Raw genomic sequence first — 27,968 nt, 5'->3', positions numbered from 1 at the left:
AAACACCGACTAGTTGGCCCGATTGCAAGACTGATTTATAAGGTTGAACATATTGGGGAATTTTTCTGCTATAATCCAAGAGAACACATTTTCAGTCTGGAAGTTTTGAGAGCAAGTTTTGAGAACAAAAGACATGAAATCAGGATTTCATGTCTTTCTTCTCAAAACTTGTAATGAGTGTACTCAAAACTTCTCCTTGCACTCAGACTTAGTCTCTGCTCGGAGAAAATCTTCACTTGCAAAACTCTCTGCTTGCTTGGTCGATTTTTCCTGCCATAATCCCAGAGCACACATTTTTATTTTGAAAGCAGGACTTCATGTCTTTCTTCTCGAAACTTGTAACGCTTGTACTCAAAATCTCTCCTCACGCTCACACCTAGTCTCTGCTTGCTTATGAAAGACGGAACTGCCTTTTGGCACAGTCACCTGGCAATCTCTCAGCCAATAGAATGGAAATGTTGTCCTGGGTGCGCTTATTTCCTTCTAGCAGGTGTGGCTGTGTGGCTATTATCAAGTGTAGCAACCAGCGCCACCCACTGGATGTGGGTTTCTGCTCCGTGTTACACTATACATCTGCCAGCAGTGTGCTACTAATCGCTAACAGCTACTGATCTTAGGCAGGATTTTGTTCACCCAACCAAAGGCAACATAGTCATAACATAATAGATAGATAGATAGATAGATAGATAGATAGATAGATAGATAGATAGATAGATAGATAGATAGATAGATAAAGGAGAAGTTTTGAATACAAGTTACAAGTTTTGAGAAGAAAGACAAAGTCCTGCTTTCAAAATGAAAATGTAAGCAAAAGTATTAAGAGTTCTGAGAATAAATAACATGAAATCCTGCTTTCAGACTGAAAATATGTGCTTTTGGTTTATGGCAGGAAAATTCCACCAAGTAAGCAGAGAGTTTTGCAAGCAAAGATTTGCTCCAAGGAGAGACTAAGTCTAAGTGCAAGGAAAGGTTTTGAGTGCAATCATTATAAGTTTTGAGAAGAAAGACATGAATCCTGCTTTCAAAATAAAAATGTAAGCAACAGTATTAAAAGTTTTGAGAGCAAAAGACATTAAATCCTGCTTTCAGACTGAAAATGTGTGCTCGTAAACTTTTAGTCGTCTGCTTCTACAGTCAGAGCGAGGTGAGTAGAGTGAACCGAAGAGCGAGAATGGGGGGCCAAGGGAATGGTGGCGTGGGAGGAAAGAGGGGAGGAGGATTTGAAGAAGAAGGAGAGACGGTGGGGGAGACCTGGGGGGGCTAGCATATCGTTAGAAGGGGGGGTGGGGGGAAAGAAGAATGGGGCCCTGGGGATTGAAGGAGAGATGGTGGGGGGGCTAGCATACCATTGAGTGCTGGAGGTGGAGGTGGACGGACGGACAGCGTGTTGCAAGAAGGAGGAGGAGGTCTGAATGTATGCTAACCCCTTTGACTCCCCAGATATGCTATTTTATTTATATAATTATAAGTAATTTCCACCATCTGGTCATTATCCTCTGATAATGACCACCCTTACAAAAAAATCCCATGAAAATCACATGTGACTTTCATATGTTATCACATGTGACTTTCACATGTGACCACATGAAAACCCCACATGTGGTTCACACATGTGAATGATGTGAATCATATGTGAAAGCACATGTATACGTGTGATTTTGGAACGTTTCGTGGTGAAATCACGTGATTCACATGTAATTCATATGCAACATCTTCATGCATTTCAACATAAATTAGTGTTGTCACAAGTTAGGATGCATAATCATATTGGTTGACCTACAAAGTTTGGAAGTGAGATGAGCACAATATAATCCAATCACTGTGTGCTAAAATTGCAAGTATTTATTTGGTACAGAAAGAAAGTCTGTAGTTCAGTCTGATTAGTGCATCCAAATCTGACATTGTAGGAATTCTCTTTCACTTTCACAGGGGATCGTCCTGCAGATGTCCTTGTTTTCTTTAGAGTGGTTGTTTGCTTTTGAAAGAAATTGCAGACGCATTCAAATTGCATTCAGTCTCCGTGGACGGGGTTTGTAATCTGGCAGTTTTGTCATCCATCAGTGCTATGAAATCACAGTTAATCTGTAAACAGATATAAAAAGCAATTATTTTCTTCAATGCACTGTAGAACAATAATAAGATCACCCAAAATAATGTACCTTTAGTTCACTGCTTATGGTAGTAAGAAAATACTGATAATACTGATATTGCAACATAAATGCAATCTCCTATATTGGGGGAGAAAGGAAGTTTGCCTTTAAACAATAAAAGACCGGATTGATTAGGATATTGGTACCAACACCGGTTTATAAATGCAGTTTAGTTATAGTAAAAGGTATTACACATGGCACACAAAAAGAAACATTGTATGTAACAACAATGGGGTCATTTTGTTATTTTCATTATTTATCTATTTACTTGCCTATTTATTTACATCCATCCATCTATCACAACATTCTGCTTTTCTATTGGTTGTGCAGACAACATCACATCACCCTGTGGTCAAAGTTCAAGGCGGGAGTGATCCTAACCAGCACTTTTTATTTTACAAATAACTTTAAACATTAATTTTGATTTAGTGAATTACAACTGCAGCCTATAACATTTCCGCACCTGGACGATAACTGTACTATTTGCACTGGGTATGTGATGAAATTTCAATCTTGAGATGATATCATATCATACAGTGCAGGTAAATGATTTTGTGATTATGAAACAGTTTCCATTTTTTTCCGACATTGTACCACTAACATAGCAGTGCACATCAGTTGATGTTAGCTAAACGGTGAGGACGTCCCACGATCAGAACAACCAATTAACCTTTCTCTCTTTCGCAGAAGTAAAAGTTATTGGCACGCCAATCATATTGGTCGCTATATCTGTAATACAGCCTCTGCTATAATTTTTCCTTGGAAAACTTTCAAATGAAAAAAGAAAACAACCCCATCAGGGATAATTCCGGCAAACAACAGCTGTTTACAACCTTTATTAAACGCATGTGATGTAACATTGCGAGACACATCCTCCGTTGATGTCAGCTAAAAACATGCTAACAGCTAGCTGTAGCCATTACACTAGACATTAAACTATCCATCTTGTTTCACTCACCTTTTGTTCTTTAATTTAAAAAATGGCATCTTCGAAGACTACGGAGCCCCCTAGGGGACATGGGGAATTTTTTTTCTTTTGCGTTACCTCGCAAAACCTTTTGCGTTACCTCGCAAAACTTTTGCGTTCCCTCGCAATACTGTACTGGTCAGTTATGCAGCATAATTGAATACTGAAAGCCTTTCTTATGGTGGGCGCCGTACTTTATGCTTTAATTTATAAGGTTATGTGAGGTTTTTCCTTAAATGTTAGTATCTTTTTGTGAAATATCTGAAGTTTTATATCTTTCTTTAGGATAGAAAGGCACCACAAACCTACAATATAAACAGAAACGTTCCGTAAGTAGGAAAGAAATAAAAACACATTATAATTTGGACTATTTCTGAGTTATTATTGCGGGTAATAAGTCATCTGACAGCTTTGATTGTCTCTCTGTTGTGTTCGTAGTCTGAATGGTTTAAAGAGCTGCTTTCAGTGCCGCTCCATCTTAGCCTTAACAGACCAAATTAGGATGTATTTTTATTTCTTTCCTACTTACGGAAGGTTTCTGTTTATATCGTAGGTTTGTGGTACCTTTCTATCCTAAAGAAAGATATAAAACTTCAGATATTTCACAAAAAGATACTAACATTTAAGGAAAAACCTCACATAACCTTCTATTAAAGCATAAAGTACGGCGCCCACCATAAGAAAGGCTTTCAGTATTCAATTATGCTGCACAACTGACCAGTACAGTATTGCGAGGGAACGCAAAAGTTTTGCGAGGTAACTAAGGCAAAAGGTTTTGCGAGGGAACACAAAAGTATTGCGAGGGAACGCAAAAGAAAAAAAAATCCTGATGTCCCCTAGAGGGCTCCGTACTAATCCTCTTCTGTATTTTGGAATGTATGAGCAGCAAAAAAGAAAAGGAGGTGGATTAGCAGTGTTTATGAACAACAGATGGAGTCATTCAGCACATGTTACTGTGAAGTGTCGTCTCTGTAGCCCAGATTGGCAGTAAATTTCTGACCATATTATTAACCAAGAGAGGTCACCAGTGTTGCTTACATTCCACTCTCAGCTGTTGCTAATGATACATGTGAAATCATCAGTTCCGTTGTAATCATCAGGTTCTTTGATTCTCCAGTGCATTCCGACTGGAAGAACGTGAGGAGAGTGGTGCGGACAGCAGAGAGGATCATCGGGGCCCCCCTTCCCTCCATTCAGGACATTTCATCCCAGCGCTGCGTGTCCTGAGGCCGAAACATCATCAGTGACCCCTCACACCCCCACCATAGACTGTTCTCCCTGCTGCCCTCTGGAAAGAGGTTCCGCAGCATCCGGTGCAGGTCCACCAGGTTCCGAAACAGCTTTTTCCCACTTGCCATCAGACTGCTGAACTCTTAACTGGACTGCACTCAAAATCTGGTCTCCACTTTATACCTTGCACATGTACAGAGCTAAATAACTTCTATTTTACTGTCAGTCCTGCACTTTATATTTTATATTTAGATTTATATTCATATTTTATACTGTATTTTATTCTGGAGTAACCTCACAACATTGGGAGCTCAAAACACTGTCCTGAGCCGTATGCAATGAAATTTCGTTCTGTATACACCCTGTACATGCAAAATGACAATAAAGTCAGTCTAAGTCTAAGTCTACTTCAACAAACCCACTACCATCTGGATAAAGACAGGAAGCACTGTGAGGATCAGGTTCTTTGATTCTCCAGTGCATTAAAATACAATTTAGCCTGATCTGCTCTGTGAGAAACTCAAGAAAAAACAGGTGGAGGCCTCAGTAATCACTTGGAGATATGACACCATCACAAACAGACCACAATTTGTGAGACTGAAGGGCTGTGTGTCTAAGCAGGTGGTTTACAGCACAGGAGCACCACTCTTCTCCTCCAAGTCAAGACTATGATCTTAAGGCCATGGTCTTGAGATGGAAAATGTTTCTTTTTCTGGGTTTGGGATGAGCTCCTGTCCCAAGTGGAGGTGTTCAAGTATGTTGGGTTCTTGTTCATGAATGAGTGCAATGTTGCAACTTGGTTGCCTAAATAAAAAGGGATTGAAAGTTAACTAAAATATGTGGACTGGATAGAACAAAGGCATAGATCTTTAAATGCTCAAGAACTAACAGAGTCAAGGAAAGTAGACATTTTTATAGGGGCTCTAGCTGGAGAACCAAGACCAGGTCCACAAGATTTTCAATCATTTGGACACATTGTATGGTGACAATACTCCACTTGCTGTATTAAGGTCACACATTTTGGTTGATTCAGAAGGTTGATGAATCTGTAAAGTCCTTTACTTTAAGGTTGAGAGAATTGTGCTGCAGGTTGCGGCAGCACAGCCCTGCTGATGCACCTACCGACAAAAACTTATTGGACCAGATGCTACTTGGCCTGTGAGAGGGTCCCGTGTCCCACATGCTCGGAGCATGATGTTCTGAGACTATGTGTGGCACAACCCTCAAGAGGACTTTGCCGTCGTCCATCAAGAGGCACTGCAGCTTGAAGAAGAACATGGCAGCTCACAAAGACTACAGATTATGGGTTTTGCAGAAAGTGAGTCGACACAGAAGCGATGTTTGTCTGACTCCAACTGGAAAGAAGACTTTAAAAGAGAAATAATGCATAATGTTAAAGAACAAATGAAAGATTTGGCGGGCTGCACAGTGGCGCAGTTGGTAGCACTGTTGCCTTGCAGCAAGAAGGTCCTGGGTTCGATTCCCGGCCGGGGTCTTTCTGCATGGAGTTTGCATGTTCTCCCTGTGCATGCGTGGGTTCTCTCCGGGTACTCCGGCTTCCTCCCACAGTCCAAAAACATGACTGTCAGGTCAATTGGTTTCTCTAAATTCTCCCTAGGTGTGAGTGTGTGTGTGCATGGTTGTTTGTCCTGTATGTCTCTGTGTTGCCCTGCGACAGACTGGCGACCTGTCCGGGGTGTACCCCGCCTCTCGCCCGGAACGTAGCTGGAGATAGGCACCAGCAACCCTCCCGACCCCATTAGGGACAAGGGTGAACAGAAAATGGATGGATGGATGAAAGATTTGGCAAAAGAAGTAATTAATGATATCAGACCTCTTTTACAACAAAATCAGGGGGATGTTGTTGCTCCAGGGGTGTCAAGACTTCCACAAACACGGCCCAGGTATTCCAATGGCTGGACCAGAAATGGACAAAATATTTGCAGGCAGTGTAAGTGGGCAGGTCATATTGCCAGGTTTTACCAAGCACCAGATGGGGAACAGCCACCTTTAAACTAAGTAACCCTGCTGCTGAGACCCAGGCATTGGGGATGGGTTAAAAAGCAAATGACCAAGGGGCCACTATAGAGTTATATATTGGTGGGGTGAGAATGAAAGTTTTGTTGTATACTGGTTCTCAAGTTACATGGATTCAACAACAAGGAATGGATTCTTATTTTCCTCAAATGACAAGAGACAGATATTTCTCTGCAAATGGCCACACCATCCCATACTCTGGATATGTTATCATGGACTTTGAAGTTGAAGGGCTTAAAATACCTGAAAAAGGTGTTGTGATTGTAAAAGATGACTGTTCTGCTCACCCACTTATTATGGGCATATTTCGTGACATATTATTGGTGTAACAGAAGCTGTGAATATGGACAGCAGGTGAATGAATTTCTAACTTCTGTGTATTTACCCCCACAGCAGACCTCAGACCTCTTTTACAACAAGAGGTCTGAGCCTTTCTGCAGAGGTGGAAAAAGGTGTTTTCTGTGGATGAAGAAGATTTTGGCAGAACAGACTAGGTCCAGCATAGCATACACACAGGTAACACAACACCCATCAAGGAGATGTATCGACCCTTGCCCCCTTTAATGTACAAAGAAATGAAGACACGTTAGGCAGATATGCTGAACAAAGGAGTTATCTGTGAGAGTAAGAGCCAGTGGGTGGTACCTATTGTTCTGGTGAGAAAGAAAGACGGGAGCCTATCATTTTGTTTAGACTACAGGAAGCTTATTACTGTTACTCAAAAGGATGCTTTTCCGTTTTCGAGGAGTTTGAGGAGACCTTGACATCCTTAACAAAGGCAGAAACCATTCTGCCTGAATTGAAAACCATTTCAATGCTGGATCTGGCCAATAGCCGCTGGCCACCTGCCAGAGATAAACCCTAAAGACCAAGAGAAGACTTGGACTTTACCACACCAGTTGGCCTTTTTGAGTTTGTATGTATGCCGTTTGAGCTCTCTATTGCTCCTGCCACATTTCAGCGTTTAATGCAGCAAAACTTAAGTGGCCAACTTACAGATTCTGCCTTGGAACCTGGCATCATTATATTTGGATTACATCATTATATACTCACCAGACTTTTCCTCCCATCTGCAACACCTAGAAACTGTTTTCCAGAGACTTTGGCAGCATGGGCTGAAACTCAGATTGGACAAATGCAAGTTGTTTAAGTCTCAGGTAAAGTTTCTTGGCCATATTGTTGACAAGAATGGGGTGAGACGTAATCCTGAAAAAAATTTGTGATTTTAAGAAATACCCTGTTCCAAATACCATTTGCCAGGTCAGAGCTTTTCTGGGCCTGGCTGGGTACCATAGAAGGTTTGTCCCTGGTTTTGCCAAAATAGCCCACCCTTTAAACTCTCTGTTGATTGGGGTACCTGCTAATAAGAGATCAAAAATAAAGATTACATGGACAGCTGATTGTCACGAAGCATTTGAATAGTTCAAGTGTGCACTTACACAAGCCCCTGTTCTTGCTTATGTTGACTTCTCCCTACCATTTGTTCTTTATACTGATGCACGGAATCATGGGTGGAGGCCCAGGTGCAAAGTGGGAGAGAACATGTGATCACCTACACTAGTTGAAGTTTGCATCCTGCTGAGAGGAACAATGCAAATTACAGTTCTTTCAAGCTGGAGCTGTTGGCCTTAAAGTGGGCCATCACTGAAAAGTTTAAAGATTACCTGATAGGAGCCAAGTTTACAGTCTTTATAGATAATCACCCAGTGCCACACCTTCAAACTTCTCACCTGGGGTCAACAGAACAACACTGGGTAGTGCAGTTAGTCTCCTTCGATTTTGTTGTGAAATATCAGGCAGGGAAGGAAAACATTAATACAGATGCTTTGTCCAGATTTCCTGCTCCCCATCATCAGAGGTTCAAAATGCCTATGTAACCAATGTAGCAACTTCTCCAAATCCTCAGGAGCCTGGACTACAGACACAGGATTTTAAGACTGCTCAAGAGTCAGATATGGACCTGAACGTTGAGACTTTGGCAATGTTCAGGTCAAAGTATGTGAGACAGGGGACTTTACCTGAAGCACAAAGTGCAGAAAGGACTTGTCGGTCATCACATGCAAAATTTTGAAAAAGTGAGGGAAATTCGTGCTCCAGGATGGTGTTCTTTGTCAAAAAAATGACAGACTGCAAAACTATTGAAACTCTTCTCCAAGTTGTGTGCCCCTCAAGCAAGCACAGAGAGGTGTGCATGGGCAGAGAACTTTGTCCAGAATTCATCAGTTCTTCTATTGGCCCAATATGGAGAAATAAGTGCATCAGTTTCGGTTGGGCTTTGTTGCCTGTAGCCTGCAAAACAGGGTGGGGCCTAAGGCCCCACTGCACCCCAGCCCAGCTAGATTTCATACAGAGAGAGGACCAAATTTTGAGTCTGCATTAATGCAAGACCTTTGTAAGTGCTATGGTATCACTAAAAGCAGGACCACTCCATATCACCCCTCTGGGAACAGTAGTGTGAATATATTGCAGTCTCTTCGAGCAGAGAGACAACATAGGTGGCCAGAATATTTACCTGAACTGTTGCCGGTTTATAACAACACTATCCATGGCTCTACAGGTTATGCCCCTTCATTTTTGGTGTTTGGTAGACACTTGAGGCAACCAGTGGATGTGGGTTTGGGAGTGGGACAACTCCAGTATCAGCATGACATGGGAGGATGAGTTAAAGACAATAATTCAAAGCTGTCCTTTGCCTATGAACTTGCTAAATGGCACATGACAAAATCTGTTTTTTACAGCAAGAAGGTATATGAGAAGAAAGCGCAAACCCTGCCTTTGGCACCTGGTGGGAGGGTGAGGGTGAGAGACAGAAATGGGATAGGACAAGGTAAATTGCACCCAGGACGGAAAGTTGAACCTCATGTTACACTGGAGCAAGTAACAGAAACGGGGGTGATGTACAAAGTGCAGCCAGAGAAGAGAGGCCGTGAAAAGATGTTGCACCGCAATTCACTGAAATTGCTTCTTTAAGGGAGGAACCTCAGCTGGTAGCTAGCAAGGAGAGTGTAGTAGGGACTAGTAGAGGTCCCCCATTTTATGGTGTCATGCCTACCCCCTCAGCTCCTTTTCAGAAAGAGTTTTTAGGACCTCAGCGCTCTGCAAGAGAAAACCTAGGACAACTTCATGCTTGATATAGACCGGAAGAATAGTGCTAGGGATTGTCATTGTAAAAGTGTGGGGGGATGTTGCACAGGGGAAAATGTGATTGTATGGTATTTATTTATTTTTTGTTGTACTTTGCATGTTTAGATTGTGTTGGCTTTTGTTTATTTTTCCATTTAACAACCCAAACACATTGTACGGAAGGTGGAGCGCAATAATTGACCGCCGATATAGCTCCTTTTATTGGAGGTGCTCGAAATAAAAGGAGCTGTAATAGAAGGAGGGGACTAACTAATTCTGCATGCTACAGAGATGGACAGGCTACAGAATGAGGGGCGGACGGAATCCCCATGCCAGGCGCAAGATACCGGAAGGTAGAGAGTCGGCCCAGTATGGAGGATTAGGCGTTTAAATAGCGCTTTGTCTCGATCAGAGATTATCAGCAGAAACATGTCCTCCAACAAAGTCTTGGTGTGGGGACGCTGGTGTTTTCCTGCTTCTTCCTTTTAGCTGGATCGGGCTGAAAGGAGTTTCACAGCTGAGGGTCAGCAAAAAAGAATGCGCTGCAGAAGGATCGCCTCCACCAGAAGCAGTATAGTAAGCGGGGGCCAACTTGTGGCTCTGGTTACCAAAAGGCTCTTAACTGGTGACTTTTAAAGACAATTATTGAATCCTGGACTTTATTGGGGAAAAAAACTGTTTTATTGGGTCACCACTAAGGTGATTTTAAGTGGTCATCTTGAACTTGACTGTTTTGCTCCCTGTATTTTTGAGTTGGTTGCTCCCCCTTGTGCCAAAGATAGAGTGCGAGGCCATACTAGCCACACTCATCAGCAGAACCAGCTCTTGGAGGAAACTGACATGTTATGTTTGTTTTTATCAAACAAATATGATGAAAAATGATGAAAAGCTACTAAATGTCAAGAATTTCACTGCCATCCACCAGAAAACTTAAACCTCTTGTTTATATTTTCAGGACAAAAATGGTGAATACCAGAGGCAGACACAGACTGCACAAAGTTGAATGTCTGTGTGGAAGAGAACAGAGAGATAAAAGAGTTATTGTAAGGTGAACAGCTTAATTTAGAAATGAGAGGTAAACTATTTATTTTTTTTCCTTTATCTGCTTTATAGTAACAAATTGCTTACTTATATATGTTTTAAGTAAATTCTGAACCTAAAAACAAGGACCATTCCTGACAAGACTTCACAAATCCCAAAGTCTTTTTTGAAAGTAAGTTCAATAAGCCCACCTTCCAATGTTTTACAGCAGTGGTGCCCAAAGTTGGTCCTTGAAGCCTGGCATCCTCCATGTTTTAGTTCTATCCCTGGTTTAACACACCTGGATCAAATGATGGCTCATTAGAAGGCCTCAGAAGAACACAGACATGATGAAAAGGTTGTTACTACCACCAGGGAGAGAACTAAAACATGCAGAATGTCGACTCTCGAGCACCAACTTTGGGGTCCACTGTTTTAGAGTGTGTTGCTTAAGTGTGTCCCTTTGCATCTTTTACACCAGTACATCTCTTCCCAAACAGTCATTTAAAAATAGCAAAAAAAATTATGTTCCATCTATTTTTTGTTAATGTTTTATGCAAATGTACGTCTTATGGTTAGCTTAGTTTCTAGTCTACAATGTTAATAGCTGGTATATATAGTATACAGGAAACAAATCAAGTCATGTGATGTATACAATAGAAAAGATTGCATTTGCAGGCAATGTGGCTCAAGCAGAAGTCACACAGAGAGTTGTGTAGATGACTGATCTTACTTGTGATACCAGATGATAGAAAGTTTTCTGACCTGCTGAGTTTGAAATCTGGAGAGAAGATGAGTTTCCCAGGATGATCCACAGACCTCCACATAAGACCGAGCATCAGGATCTCCAGCCAGCAGCACTTCAGCAGGTGGATTTGGTCTGCTAGACTTAACTCCACAAAGCCTGTGGAAAATCATGCAAAGTAAAAAAATTAAATAAAAGACCAGTTATGACCTAAAACAACTCAAAATATAGTTAGGGTCAAAATTGTTATCCTCCCAAGAAAATGTAAGATTTTAAAAAAAAATTCCCCAAGTGTTGTTAAGCAGATCAACAATTTTCTAATGCAGCTTTAATTTTTGAAAAAAATATCCTAGTTTTATTTTGAGTGGTTACATTACAGTTTTTCTCAATTACTTTAACCTGCTTGAAGGAACTGGAATCCACTCAGTTGTCATCATCACTGCTTCAGCAGAGCAGAAGACAACTCTCTCAAATGTATGAACTATTTCTCACTACTTTGACACATTACCCGTACCCTTCTGCCAGTAAACACAAATGTCATTCAAGCAGTCCAGACTCCATTGTTTAATGGTAACCAAACAGAAAACACCTGTTCCTGACCGAACAGGTAGAAGCTACCTATATCAGTATGAATCCACTAAAGCACCTGTTTAACTCCACATCCCAAATGTTCTTATATTTGACTGCAGGCCTTTACCTGCTTGTTGGTCTCTGTTAGAATCAGCAACCAAAAATATGTTGTTCTTTACCAGTATGTTAACTTTCTTATTCCGTTTTTTTTTATTCAAGTCAAGCAAATCTCAATCTTGTTGTAATCTGTTGATGACCATGACAATAAATCTTATCTTATCTTATATCTCTGTTTACATTTATAGTATTTTCTGTAATATATGCAGTATTTCAGTTTTCAGTAAAGGTTTGAAAAAATGTTGTACAATCAATACTTTTTTTTAGATTGTTTACACACATTTTCGGAAAGCATGCCCCAAACTTTCAGAACCCTACACACAAATCAAAAAACCCACAATGGGCAAAACGTTTCTATAATACATGACTTGCATGTTGTGGTCATTGTGTCTCAAGTTCCAATAAACACTCAAGAAAAACTGTAAAATTTGCATCAGAGCATTTCTGATTTTGGATCAAATCCTTTTCAGAAAGGATAATCGGACACAGCTTATGTAGAAAGATAACAAATGGCATTCGCATGAAAGCAATGTAATGGATTACACTAGGAATTTTCAAAGTGTGAGCCATTTCTTTACAGGGCTGTCTTATTTGACACTACATTTTCGTGACAGAGTCCTTTATAGTGAGTTAGGAATGTAGAAGTTTGTTCTAAATAGAGGAATCATGTGTATAAGTTGCACATGATTCCTCTATCATGCGCAGCTTATACACATGATAAAGAAATCATGTGTATAAAATTATGCACATCTTATAAAGATGTGTATTCTGTATAAGATGAATCTCAGCTGATTCCTGATTCACAGGAAAGGTGTCTGATCACCTTGTTGTTTGAATGCTCTGCGGTTCAAACATGGATTTTCACTTGAATTTCTTTTTTTCCTTTAAAATTTATTATGTTTATTTATTTTTTGTGAGGTAACCTTGGGTACCTTAAAAGCAACTTTGAAATAAAATATATAAGAATTATTATGATAAGCATTTCTAATGCTACAAGCAAGAACCGTTGCCATAGTTATTGCTTCATGTAGTGGCAGTCATGCGAGGTATTTATGCTAATTTAACATGTCACCTATTTAAGGGTGGCGACATAGCGGACCAGCAGCTGCCCTCTATTTCGAAAAATTGGAATTCATAAAGGAAACATGCGCAGGTATATGCAGGGCTTTATACATCAGAATTTTTTTGTGTGCCGCACTTTTCTAAATTTGTCTATGCGCCAATTTTATTACTATGAAAAGAACTCTTTTATACATGAAACCCTTAATCTCTTCAAATGTGACCTGCGTCTTGATATGTGCAAGAAGGAAGGAAAACAACAATGATAATGCAGATTAAGCTGTTAATGTCCTGGCTCCAGTCAGACAACAGTTTTAAAATCATAGGATGGCCAACAGGTGCAAACGCACAGCAAACAAGTGGAGAACAAATTCAACAAAAAAGAGATGCAAACAAAAAAGACTATAACCACAAATGAAATACAGCAAACGACGGAAGGAGATTTTTTTGTTTGCATCTCTTCTTTGTTGCATTTGTTTTTGACTTGTTTGTTGCGTGTTTGCACCTGTCGGCCACTGTAGGATATGCTCCACCATAAGCGTCCATGTTTATTTCAGCAAACACTGAGCGTGCTTGCAATATGTGACATTACTGTGTGCACATGCTCTTCTTCAACATTTTTTAGGTTGTTCGCAGTTCACACAGGATATCATGTTCAAGTCACATACACTCACCGGCCACTTTATTAGGTACACCTGTCCAACTGCTCATTGATGCAATTGTTATATCAGTCAGTCACATGGCAGCAACTCAATGCATTTAGGCATGTAGCCATGGCCAAGACTGCTGCAGTTCAAACCAAGCATCAGAACAGAAGGAAGGTGATTTTAGTGACTTTGAACATGGCATGGCTGAATACGGGCTGGTCTGAGTATTTCAGAAACTGCTGATCTACTGGGATTTTCACACATAACCATCTCTAGGGTTCAGAGAGAATGGTTCGAAAAAGAGAAAATATGCAGTGAGCGGCAATTCTGTGGGCACAAATGCCTTGTTGATGCCAAAGGTCAGAGGAGAATGGTCAGAGAAGAATGGTCAGAATGGTCGTACTGATAGAACGGCAACAGTAACTCAAATAACCGCTCATTACAATCCAGGTATGCAGAAGAGCATGTCTGAATGCATAACATGTCAAACCTTGAGGCGGATGGGCTACAGCAGCAGAAGACCACACTGGGTGCCACTCCTGTCAGTCAAGAACAGGAAACTGAGGCTACAATTCGTGCAGGCTCACCAAAATTGGACAATAGTAGATTGGAAAACTGTTGCCTGCTCTGATGAGTCTCGAATTCTGCTGCGACATTCGAATGGTAGGATCAGAATTTGGTGTCAACAACATGAAAGCATGGATCCATCCTGCCTTGTACAAACAGTTCAGGTGGTGGTGCAATGGTTTGGGGGATATTTTCCTGGCCCACTTTGGGCCCATTAGTGCCAATTGAGCATCGTGTCGACACCACAGCCTATTTGATTATTGTTGCTGACCATAACCATCCCTTTATAACCACAGTGTACCCATTTTCTGATGGCTACTTCCAGCAGGATAACATGTCATGTCAAAGTGTGAATTATCTTGGACTTGTTTCTCAAACACGACAATGAGTTCACTGTACTTAAATGGCCTCCACAGTCACCAGATCTCAATCCAATAGAGTACCTTTGGGATGTGGAGATTTGCATCATGGATGTGCAGCCAAGAAATCTGCAGCAACTGCATGATGCTATAATGTCAATATGGACCAGACTCTTTGAGGAATGTTTCCAGTACCTTATTGATTCTATGCCACCAAGGATTAAGGCAGTTCTGAAGACAAAAGGGGATCCAACCCAGTACCATCAAAGTCTACCTAATAAAGAGGCTGGTGAATGTATATTATGTGAACAAACATGCAAAAATATTTGAATTTCACAAAAAATCAGAACCTAATATTAAAGCCTGTAGTTTGAACATAGTCAATGGGAATTTTATACTGCGTATAAAGTATAGCACAAACCTTAGATTTACCTTGATTTATTGATTACAAACGGTGATCATAACAAAGTGAAAGCACACTTTGTTATGTGTGCTCAAAGCAGTGGTTTGAATTGTTCAATAAAAATGTCAGTTATTACGGTGACATTAAGTTCATTATTTATTGTCAGCTATTATTTTGACCTGGGTAGCTTTTGTGAAATAATTTGGTTTTTGTGTGCAAAGTGCGTCCAAAATAAAAAACTAGGATTTTTGTAAAAGTGCCACTGGCCCCAAAGGAGCTGGCCCAAGTGGCTGGGAAGAGAGATATCTGGCCTTCCTGCTTCAATCAGACCCCAGATAAGTGGAAGAAGATGGATCTGTTTAACAGTGCTTGAGAAATTTTTGAAAAACCTCAACATTTTTATTTATTTTTACCTCAACTGTACATACAGATACAGTATACAACCTCTGATAACCAATAACATGGTTGAAATCAGGCAGATGATTTCAAGACCACTTGCTGAAGTTCAAAGTGAGCATATGAATGAAGAAGGTGGATTTAGTTGACATTCAACATGGAGTGGTCATTGGTTCCAGGTCAGAGGATTTAATAACCTGCTGATCTCCTTCAGCAGATTTTCACAACAACTATCTTTCATCTTTATCTGTTTACAGATAATGGTCTGGCAAACAGAAAATATGCAGTAACCAGCAGCTGTACAGATAAATATACCTTGTCAAAGATCACATAGGAATGGGTGACTGTTTTAGGTTATGGAGGAGCAACAATGGCTCTAAGAACCACTGGCAGAGCAACAACTGTAAACCTACAATATGTAAAACCTTGAAGTAGATGATTGACAGCAGCAGAGCACCAACCCAGCTGCCATCCTCAGCTAACATGGACTTGATGATACTATTCACAAAGACTAGTCATGTTAACAGCAACATTCAGATGACAAGGTCAGAACCTTGTGCTAAAGGGACAGTATTATGTAAAATTGACTTTTTTAAGCTTTACATCATGTTACAATGTTATTCCCTCATCAAAAATATATCTAGAATGTTGCCTTGATTCTTTTATGCATGTTTAAGAAATCTTCTAATTTACATGGCAACCATTCAGCTGTGCAAAATGGTTGGGTGGACCTAGTGCCTCCATAAGTGAAGAAGCTCTTCCTGGAATCTGCAATTTCCAAGTTTCTGAGCTTCCACCTCACAGAGCTACGCTCTCCCCGTGATGCCCTTACTCAAGTCCTTCAGACTAGCCAGCAGCAACTAGCAAACACCTGGTGGAACTGTACATCTGCTGAGCTCATCATAGGATAGGGTGACCATATTTTAATTTGGGAAAACAAGGACAACCTGGAGTGGAGCGTGGTGGGGGGGGTTGCGAAAACCAGAACACCTTGGAGCGGGGGGGGGGGGGGGGGGGGTGCACTAAAAGCGGGAAAACTCCATACATTTGCGCTTTGGCATGTTGTTGGCGTACTGATAGCCACGCTATCTATCTTCTGATTAAGAACAGGATTGCCCGCACTGACGCGTCGCACGTACGTCACACGCAGCGCAGTGCGCAGTGCCCTAGTGCCTGTAAATTTAATGGTCCAATGAAGGAAATTTTAAAAAACAGGACATTTCCTCACTTTCTAAAAAAAACCCGGGGCGCCCGGGACAGGACGTGAAATACGGACATGTCCCGGGAAATACGGACGTTTGGTCACCCTATCATAGGAGCTACTTCTTAGAGCAACACTGATAAAATGTTTTTAAAGGTTAAATAGATAAGCGATGTTGTGATGACTTCCTGAACCCAGAGTGTTGGAAAGAGGAGGAGCTGCTTAAAGAGAGACCCAATTTTAAGATATCAAATTTCTTTTAAGTCATTTGTTACTGAAGGTAACAGCGTTACTTGATTGTGCTATGAAATGATATACTATGTGGTTGGAAAACACATAAGACTGCCCCTTTAAACAAGACAAAAGCCTAGATTATGTCTTGTATCAATGACTGGTGGTGGTGGTTTCATGGTTTGAGTGATATTTGTTGGCATTTTTGGGCAAAAAATATTAAGCTTCCCAACTTTTTTCAAATAGGATTGTTTTCTTAGTCTACCTTCACCATTGTGTTTCCACAGCAGGGTAAAAACAAATGGCAGTTCAGTTAGAGGCCATGGCAGCAAGGTAATAGGTTTTTATTTAGTCCTGTGAACTACTTTGAAAGTAGTATTGTGGAGAGAGTACTTGGAATTTAAATCTTGTTCAAAATTTTCAGCACTATAATTCAGCCAGGTCAGCTATAGGTTAAAATGGTGTAGTTCAAAGATTGTTTAGCTGTAAAAGATATTCAATCATCTACAGCTGTTCACAAAGAGGGAAGACATCCTGCAATCGAACTAGTATTTTAACTGTGGCCACATTTGAACTTCTACGCCCATAGAAGCTCTCTGTTAAATCAGACAGAGCTACAGCTGTTTCACAAAGGAGATTGGGCAATATCAGTCTCTTTGTTTGAGATTTGTCTCTACCAGCTGATCAAAGCTATTAGAAACAAATGGCAAATAGCCAGTACTTGTATAGCGCTTTCATAAAGTTCAGAGGAGCCCACAGCGCTTCACACTACATCCCGTCATTCACCCATTCACATGCTGGTAGTGGTAAGATCCAGTGTGCCCCATGGTTTGAGTGTGGCTACTAAGCCACAGTTGCTCTGGGGCACACTGACAAGAAGCAATGCTGCCATGCACCAGCAGCACCCGTTGGGCTCTCTGACCACCCACCAGCATGTTGGTGGAACATGGTTTTATAAAGTTCTCACTTGGAGCCTGAAAACAGTGACAATTTCTTTATATAAAAAACTGAAAACCATGTATCATATTCCTTTTACTTTACACCTGAAGAAAGGGAGGCATTACTTAGTCTTCGTCTGTCACATAAAATGCTAATAAAATACATTGAAACTTGTGGTTATTACATCACAAAATGGGAAACAGTTTAATGGGAGGGAATACTTGATGTTAACTGCAGAAACATCTACATATAATTTATGCTCTCCTCATAACCAATTAAACTTTTCTTAGTGCATCAATGTTTAAAACAAGGAGAGACCAACAAGAAATAATTACAATTTAAAAATAAAAAACTGAACAACAGTTCTGCATTTTACTTGACAGACAGTACCTAGATCACTTGTAGCTGGCTGTTAGTCTTTGTCAGAGCAGAAAATGTGCACTCATTTTCACTTCAGAGGGAAGGTACAAAATCACACAAATCAAGTTAAAAAAAAAACTTCTGGCAAGATTATTTTTATTCAAAACCACTGGTTTGTAAGCTACCTGCTGGGCTGAACTGTGACTGAGGGGGAGGATGAGAGAGAATATGGGGAGAGAAAAGAAACAGGGAGAACACAGAGCAGAATGAAAGCAGAACAGAAAAAAGATACAAATGTGAAGTGATCTGGACTAAAAGCCAACTTGATGGAAAGATCAAGAAACAGGGAAAGGAAGCCTCCAGCCTTAATGTTTTATGTGCTTCCATGTTAGAGGTGAAATGATAAAGTCAGGATTTTCCACCTAGAAACCTTTAAGTTTCTATCTAGCTAAAGACGAGCAGCAGTAAATAATCTGAAGACATTTGAGCCATCTCACCAGGAATCTTTTTGGCCCAGCTGATCATGAGTACCAGCTCCTTGTCCGCCAGGTTGGTAAGAGACATCATCATGCTAGCCTGAGTGAAAGGTTTCTTCAGGTCCTCCATGAGGTAGATCTCAGGGGGCTCTGCCTCCATGATTCGGGAGATGAACTCTGCTGGGCTCATGAATGGCTGGTTACCTTGGCTTGGCTGAGCCAGAGGGGGAAGGGACAGTTCCATCGGGGGGAGGCGCTGAACCTGCGGAGCCATCCCGACCCTTACCAAACTCCTGCCTGCTGCATCTCGAAGGTGGAGTCCACTACGACGATGTCGGGTCCCTCGATAGCTGCAGCGTTCACGCCTCACACCTAAATAATGTAGTGGGGCAAGGGAAATGCTTCTCCTTTAATCTAGCAAATATATATTTTAAAAGAAGGTCATATTTGCGAAAAAAAATGTCAGCTGCTCGACTTCACATCATGGCACACTGGCCTGAAGAGGAACAGACTCCTCAGTTTGAATTAATGGCGTTATAAATGTGCGTTAGATCTGTGTCTTCAGTGGTTGTGATAGTTGTTCAGAGCTTCATTCATGAGGAAAAGCGTTCCTACAGTGTAGTGGCATTCTTTCAACAATAGGTTTCCACATGCCAATTACCCAAAAAGGCCCCAAAATATCCACGTAAATAAATGTCCTGAGTTGTGTAGCTGATGTCATTAGATGAAAGAATCAATATCATGTTCCTGTAGAACTTTATAACATACTGAGTTTGTAGATATAGAATCACCAAGCCTGATATTGTACTCCTTAAGCCTCTTTAACACAAATGTTAACACTACCGCAAGATGGCAAAATGAAAAGAATATTAGTAAAATTATGCTTACCACACTTCATCATGCCTACTTCGTAGCATTTCCGTAAGCGGCAGGCCTGGCAGCTTTTACGTCGGTTCTTGTCAATAGTGCATTGATTTGTGGCAGGGCAAATGTAGTCATTGTGTCCTGGGAAAAGAGGAACAAGACCTGATAAAGTCTTTTTTATAGTTAGAAAGCAAATAAATTCATAGACAGGAGGTTCAGAAAGAGTTAATACCCTGAATACTTCTCTTGAAAAAAGCTTTGCAACCTTCACATGACCACACACCGTAGTGGTACCCAGAGGCATAGTCATGGCAGACAGCGCAGAAGTGCATGTCAGCTTTCCCTACAGCAGATGAACATGCAGAGGACTTTATTCCTTCTCCTGCTTCTTCTGATTTCTTCCTCTGCAGCTTGTCACAGCTGATGACAGAGCTGCAGGAAGAAGCACAGACTCAGTGAAAAGGACAACTTGACATCATGGACTTTTGCCTCATCATTCCTTGGTGATTTATCCTCCACCAAACTCTATTACCTGAGAAACTGCATATATCATTGGTACATATGAAATCACCATTGCAGTGGTCATGTTGTCTGATATATGTAATGACTGATTACATTACTTTGCAAAACCATTTCTACCCATTAAAGTCAACAAATTTTATATACAGTATGCTATAGACCAGCACAAAGTGGTCCATATTTTAATGTGGATAGTAAATTATTCTTTTGAGACTAAAAGTGGGAAGTGGAGATATATTCAAAACCCATTTTATTGAATATAATAGAGAAACTAAATCACCATTTTTAAAGTTGTACAGCAGAATGCAGAATTCCTCACTTTATTTCTAGATGTCTAGGTTCTTTATGGGTTCAGGTTTAAGACAACTCAGCATTTGTGTCAAACACTTTCAAAAACAAATCCATCCAATATTACACCATTAATCAGTGTATTTTTTTCATCCTACCTGTTGGGGTTCATGCCATGGGATTTTGACTCAAGCCAGGGTCCTTGTGGGTTTGGTTCATTGTAGACAAGAGGTTGGGTGCAGTGCAGAGTCAAAGAAGGTATGCTGTGGTGATTGTGAGAGGGCCAAAAGGAAGGGGGACTCATAGGGGGACACATGGATGGTGGGCTGTCAGTGATAGGTGCTCTGGTATAGCTCAGCACCGAAGGACTGTAGAAAGTTAAGGGAGGATGTCCATGGTAGTCATGACTACTGTCTGTGTATGGAGAGGGTATGCAAACGGTGTGGCTCTCTATGCCCATTGGAGGACTGTACATAGTAGGGAGAAGTACTGGTGAGGTCGGCCTCTCTGAAGCTTTGCTGTAGTCCTCGTCGTGGAGCTGAAGCACGAGTAAAGGGTCAACACTTAACCCAGGGGAAGACGCCATGCTGAGCGGATGATGATGCCTTTATTGATCTGTATGACTTTGCAGCTCGTTGCTCTACATGTTCTGCTGGACATAAATCCTGTAGCAGAAACAGAAAAAAATGTGAAATAGAGTAAATGATATAGCTTTTATTCTCTCTATTTGAGAGAAAACTTTTTTAGCCACTTTCACCTAGTAACTCATCAACTTTGTCATATTAATTCTAATTCATCTTAACTATGCTCAACTAAAATGATAATAAATAACAATACATTTTATTGGCACGTTTTCTAACACCCAATGTCACCTTACATCATTTAACATAAAAACACAATATAATAGACACAATAAAAATAACTACAAAAATGAATGTGATGATACAAGAAGAGGATCTGAGGGTGGGGGCAGGTGTAGCAATGTGAAGGAAATCCAAAAAATATGGAGGAGTGAGGGTTGTGGACAGCTTTGAAGGTAAGGAGGAGTAGTTTCTACACTGTAAAATACAACTTATAGTATTTATCCATAAAAAGATTTGCAAACAATCCGCTTGGGTAAATTTGACCAAAACATTTTTGTAAAGAGTATCTACTATGCCAACAGCTCTGAAACACTAAAGGAAATTTGGTCAAATCTATCTAACATTTCTGGTAATATTTCAAATCAAATTACCTTAAAAATCTGAGTAATAGTTTTCCTTATTCTTCATTGTTAATGTAGTTAATAATTGTACCTATTTATTAATAAAGATAATTTACTGTTACTGACTTGAAAAGTTACATAGAAAAGCAATACAAGGTCAGACCAACCTTTATTTAATAAACTACATGCTTAACAAATAAACATCATAAATAATTATACATGCTAAATTTCACGCAGCTTTAACCTGCCACATTTTAGTAAGTAAAATAATTGTAAAGATACATATCTCTTGAACAGTTTTTTTACAGTGCTACGCAATCATTGGCAATCAAAAAAATAAAAAATCTTTGGTTCGGATTCTACACAAGTTTCCATTTCCCTCAATCACAACTGATATTTCTGCTGGATCAATTAAGTTCAATTCAAAAATACTTTATTGATCCAATAAAGAAATTTAAATGTTGTTGCAACTCATTTAATTAAATAGTTATTGTAGTTAGTGATGGGTTTAGGAAGGAAAGATCTCCTGTAGCGGTCTGTATTACAGCAAATTTGAAGAAGCTTCTGGCTGAAAACACTGTTTTCCCAAGTCAGTCTCATGAAGAGGATGGTCAGGGTTGTCCATAATTTTCTTGATTTTTTTTAAGAATCCTTTTTTGCATCATGATCTCCAGAGGTTCCACAGTCGTCCCAAGAAGAGAAACAAACAGAATCAGCCTTCAATTGTTGAAGCTTTTTAGCTCCCTGACTCTGATGCTGCTGCCTCAACAGATGACAAGAAGTCCAGTCTGTTCTGTCCCTTCTTATAGACAGCTTCACTGTTATGTCTCCAGACCAGTCTGTTGACCAGATGAACACGGAGGGATCCACCTCAGCCGTAGGATTATGAACCACAAGTACCTTCATGGTGTGATCTGTCTTGTCGGCCTGTTCGTCCATGACATTAAGGGTGTAAAAACAAAAAGCAGGGACAATTTTAAATACAGTATTGATTTGTATTTGTTAACTTTATGTGATAGGTACAGAGCCCCTTAGGGGACATGGAGGATTTTTTTTAACTGTTGAGTTTTCTCACAATGCTTTTGCATTCCCTTGAAATAGGCTTTGCATTTAACTCGCAATAATGTACTGATCTAACTAATCCCAGCTGTCATATAGTGAAGTTTGCCGACGACACAGCAGTAGTGGGATGCATCATGAATAGTGATGAGTCCATATACGGAGAGGACGTGGTACAGAGAAAACAACCTGTGCATTTGTGTTGCACATAATGCTAGCTGAGAAATAACCAAAGTTAGCTTTAGCAAACAAGCGAGAGTAGCTCAATATAACCACATAAAATATATTTTCGTACACAAACACAAAACTGCAATACAATGTTTTTTAAAAAGTACTTACCTGGTGAAAGTCATTGTTGGCCCGCCCTCTAGCCGCCTCCAGCCGTTAAAAATCCCACAATGCAACTGTACATTAAAAATTTACAGTACAGCTGTAAATTTCCGCACGTGATCCAACGGTCCAATCACGTCCCATATACTTTCCATGCGCATTTCAGATCACAGTAAAGAACTGTATTTTCAAAACCCATCAACCATTCTGTATTTTCATTCTGTAGTTTTTACAGCCAGTGTAGGAGAATGTAAAATGTATATTTCTTTTATATTTCAGATACCCAAGAAGATGCGTTTGACAAAAGAGCAAAGAATTGAAATCATACTGACAGCTGGATTAGGAAGCAGTCACATGGTTGCATGAAACTTTAACAGAAAACATGGAACGAGCATCACACACACAACACTGTGGCAAAACATATTTGCAAGTTTTAGTAAACTGGAAATGTTGCAAAACACTCCTTACAAATTCTAACTTAGGTGACTTGAATATTACTTTTTACTATACCTGTAATGAGCTTCACTCTTAATACAGATGTATTTCAACTTAAAGAACTTTGTTAACTTCACAATTAATTTGACCTCAAGATAAATACACAACACTCTTTTCTTAACAACAACACATCACTTCGAAGTTCAGTAGAAAATAAGTAACCTTTTGACAAATGTTATAGAAACTTATTGTGGCTTTAAACATCACTTAAACCACCCTTATTTTACTCTTAACACTGTCCTTTCTTAATTTCCACCTTACTTCAGTTGTACAAGGTTGTTGCTGCTGTGCTTGACTTCTTGTGAACGGTGAGCTTGTCAAATGGCACCCTCTTGTGTTACACCACGGTACCGTCACTCACTGCAGCTGCCGTCTTCTTAATGAGCTTCCTACAGGCGCTGGCTGGGCGAGTTTTCACTGTAGCTCCAAAGTGACAACTCTGGCACGGCTTTCTTAAGACGGGCTCTTTATTAAATGCAGTGAAAACTACAGAAATAAAAGACAAAGCTTTAGACATAGATACATTCACAGACAGACACTTGACACGTGCTTTGACAAAGGTTACCTCGTGGCCGCCTGCCACTTCAGAGGTCTTTAACGATTAATTTGTCGTTGTTCACTCTAAACCAAAATATTAAGTAATTAAAACAACATTAAAACACCATAACCAATAAATTCACAAAACATTACAAACATAACTACAAAACACCTTGACAACAGGACATGAGGCTGCTACACATAGCTCTGGCACAGGCTTCTGCTTCTATGCTTATTTAAGTGCCGCAGCCTCACACATGCACACAAATCTCGCGATAACGTTCGACAAAAAATAATTTGACACGAACTAAAATACAATCATTTAACACAAATCTTAAAACGTGAACCAAACAACTTAAAATACATTATTCTGTCTTTTAGAAATAAACATACATTTTTTCAAGAAATAAACTATTTTATTGACACTTACAATCGGTAACACTTTGATCACCAGTGTAGACCAGATATGCATTTCCTGACACATATGCACGATGTGATGTATACATCACATCGTGCACATTTGGATAAATATTATGATATTTTGTTATGTTGCGATTTTTACTGTCTACTACTGTTAGACAGTAAATAGTGTTAATAGTATTTTGCCATTATAATAAAGTTTATTTGATGTCTAATATATTAATATAGTCTTATATGAATTACATTGTATTTACAATCCTCCAAAATTGTTTCGTGTAGTGTAGTTGATGCAATATAGGATTGAAAACCATTGGAACTGTTGTAAAATAGGTGTAATTTAGTGGATTGAAGTTTAAACCAATTGTAATTTATGGAGGGTTTTCTGTGGTAGTCCAGAAAGAAGGGAATTGCAGTAATTTAAGCAGGACACGACCTCACTGGGGAGCAGAACAGCAGTGGAGTGAGGAGTAAGAGAAGAATGAAGATAGAAGTTGGCAGATAAAGTAAAAACTGATTTATACTATCTTGTTTCCTAAACAAGATAGTATAAATCTTGTTTAAGATTTATAGGGCTACACCAGACTGTATCCATTTTGTGAATGGAGGAGAATATGTGAAAATTATACCCTACATTAAATATATCTTAACACAAATGCTACATTGACATGGTGATACCATTGAGCAGCCTCAATGGTTCACTGATGACATCAACATCTGTAAGTTTCCATTAATATGTTATTGGTTTAGACAAATATATTTTCAATATTTCATTAGCTTGTAAGTTGTCATAAATGACCAAAACCTGAGGGTTACAACACATCAATGCAAATACAGTATATATTTTTGAGACGACCAAAGGCCAGGAATTGTCTTTGTGGAGTAAAATGTGTCCTTTGAAAAATTCCTCAAAAAAGGTTTGAATAAAACTTCCTGAAAGTTGTTTTTTCTGATGGTCTTCCCTGACAGATTTATATTTAAAAATATTTTCATTTAGTCAAGAAGTAATTGTTTAATCACCCAAAACTATGGAAATGAGGAAGTTAGAAAGACATCACTCAAAATACAGTACATAAAGAGCAATATTTAGTGGTAATTAATTATTATTGGTAATTATATATTGGTAATATACATATATTTAATGATACCTCTCAAACTATTAAAAACAGTCACTGTTAATAATGTATTGTTGGTTATGAGATCAAGGTTACTGAGGTTGGAAGGACTCCTTACCATCACCCTAATCTAAAGCTTCCTCATATTCTCTATCAGATTCAAGTCAGCACTGTAGCGGGGCTGCTCCACAACATTAATATTGCTTCCAGGAGAAACATGCTGGTCAAATTAAAAGATTGCCTTAACCCTAAACCTGACAGGTGTATGAATAATTGTGGGTTTAACTCTAAAAAAAGAGTGCAATTACATATAGGCCCACGTTGGTTTAGATAGCTTACTTCCTTTACAGCTGTTTGTACATATTTGTATAGCCTGAAATGTTAAAGAGTGATAAAAAATCTAAAACAAAACCAATCAGTATGTAAGCTTTTTTCAGCACTCTACATATCGAATTACTGAGAAAAGGATTGCTGAGAACAGATATTTGTCTTTTTCTACCTCTGAGTTTTCTTGTTGTGAAATGGATCTCAGTGATGGTTTAGTCACAGAAGAAAACTGAGGGAAAATGTTCCTTTAATGCTCAGTGAGCTCAACTATGAAGAGCCTGAACAAAGAAAAAAATATATTTTTGCAAGGAACAGACAAAACAACACCCTGGTTCTGCAAGCAGTATTATTCAAGGACACAACACTTTGCAGCATGTTCAGACAAGTTTGGACAAGTGGCATAAAGGAACTAATTGGAAGTGCTTCACTGTGTCTGATACTACATAAGAAAAGCATTTTTAACACTTTTGTCACATTTTCTTATATTATAATCACAACCTTTAATGTGTTTCATTGGGATCTTATGTGGCGGACACCAAACAGTTCATCATGATTACGTAGAAGGCAAATGATACAAAACTTTTTTCTCCTTATAGTATATACATAAAAAGCTGAAAAGTGAGGTTAACATGAGCTGCAACTAGGCTTGTCATGATAAATTTTGCTGGATGATAAATTGTCCCAGAACTTATTGTGATAATGTTGTTTTGAGATCATTTCCAAGCATTAGGTTGAAAATGAGAAAATACAAAAATTATTTTCTCATTTTCTCAATGGTGTAATAATGCAAGAGCACATTCTCAAAGATCAGTAAACTTAAAATTATAATGAACATTTAAACACGGGAACTGGAAGATATTTGAAATATCCAAAATAAAACAGAAACAACAAATAAAATGAACTATTTAGTCTATGTAAACAAAATTATATTTTAAAAAAATGGACAGTTGAGACCAAAACCCCAGATTGATAACTTGTATCAATCAGTTTTTGGTAAAAAGAGAGAGAAAAGATAAAAACGATAAATCAAGCAAATGAAAATTATTGAGTTTCTTTTCATTTATCATGTGATTAAATGATTTACCGTTTATTGTCACAGGCCTAGCTACAATAATATTTAATTTCCCTTTTGGGGACATTTCTGTCTGTGATGGCCAAATCCATGACCACACTCTGATGTCAGTAACTCTTTTTTTAAGCACAGTTTATTTTTTCATATAAACATAACAACACTTTAGTTTCAATAAACATTTATTAGTTGATTTGAATGCATTTGTTCTATTTGTCAGTGCACACATTTAGTTAGCATATGTATTTATATCAACTTAAAGTTAATTTTGTTTGCTTAAGATTAACTCTGTATGTTTTCCCACCGGTACTTACCTGCCTCGGAGTTGCCAGACAAAAGATGGGGGCCAGGGCTCAACAGGCTTAAATGCTGATTGGACTGCACCACTAGTTCCTGCTGGCAGGGGGAATTTGTAGTTTCTTTGTTTAGGTAAGTTTTCTATTTAAGTAAATAATAGTATTTAAAGTTTAATATTTTTGATTTTCAGTTTTGGGTCTTTAGTTTAGCTACACTTAGCTGTACTGTTATTTGTTTTTGTGTTATTTGTAATTGTATTCTGTTTAGTTACCCCTATTGTGTCTTAATTGGTCTGATCAGCCAGTATATAAACCCCTGTGTGTCATTTCTTTGTTAGGTCAGTTATGTTTGTTTGTGCAGCCAGTTTGTTTACATTTTTTGCCTGAGTTCAGTTTTGTTTCTTTGACCTCTTTTATGAGCTCAGTTTATCTTTTGTTATTTATAATCTTTGGGTTAAAAATAAAAAACTCTATTTTTCTAATATGTCCTGTGACTCCTCCTGTTTTTAACTCGGTCCATCACACTGTCCATTCTTCATTGTAAAACTGCTCAAGGCCGGTCTGACTGGATGGACAACATCTGTGAACATTAATCTTCCAGTCTTGCAACAGATTCGCAGCTGTATTTATTATCTGGCATAATACCATGAATGAGGGGCGCCGCTGTTGCTTATGTCGCCCATATCAGTCACTGGCCCCAGGTCTTTAACATTGGGAGGTCTCCTTACATCTCCCTAATTTGTAGCATCCTCCACAGATTCTCTATCAACTTCGAGTCTGGTCTCTGACTGGGCCGCTCGACAGCAATATTGCTTTCTTGAGTGAAAAACGTCAGTAAAATGTATAACATT

The 27,968-nt window shown here is 39.3% G+C and overlaps 1 protein-coding gene across 9 annotated transcripts in view; it reads right to left on the bottom strand.

The window, feature by feature from the left end:
* esr2b (estrogen receptor 2b) overlaps positions 1–27,968 on the bottom strand; it is a 76,164-nt gene that overhangs the window by 10,566 nt on the left and 37,630 nt on the right. For 4 of the 9 annotated variants that reach the window (XR_003597782.1, XM_028035534.1, XM_028035540.1 and 1 more), the window contains exons 2-8: positions 23,922–23,977; positions 23,618–23,842; positions 20,427–20,933; positions 19,694–19,893; positions 19,486–19,602; positions 18,619–18,969; positions 11,293–11,431 (exon numbers count right to left, since the gene is read on the bottom strand). Coding sequence is in view for 8 of the 9 variants with exons in the window: in XM_028035534.1 (XP_027891335.1) it covers positions 11,293–11,431; positions 18,619–18,969; positions 19,486–19,602; positions 19,694–19,893; positions 20,427–20,854 (1,235 nt within the window). In the remaining variant the exon portion in view is untranslated. Of the gene's footprint in view, positions 1–11,292; positions 11,432–18,618; positions 18,970–19,485; positions 19,603–19,693; positions 19,894–20,426; positions 20,934–23,612; positions 23,843–23,921; positions 23,978–27,968 lie in introns of all 9 variants that reach the window. The other 5 variants (XM_028035536.1, XM_028035539.1, XM_028035535.1 and 2 more) reach the window with 4 other exon arrangements.

The sequence above is a fragment of the Xiphophorus couchianus genome, chromosome 13, assembly GCF_001444195.1.
Source record: "Xiphophorus couchianus chromosome 13, X_couchianus-1.0, whole genome shotgun sequence".
NCBI lineage: Eukaryota > Metazoa > Chordata > Actinopteri > Cyprinodontiformes > Poeciliidae > Xiphophorus > Xiphophorus couchianus.
Note: the sequence above shows the minus strand (reverse complement) of the source record. Positions and strands in the feature narration are given on the sequence as shown.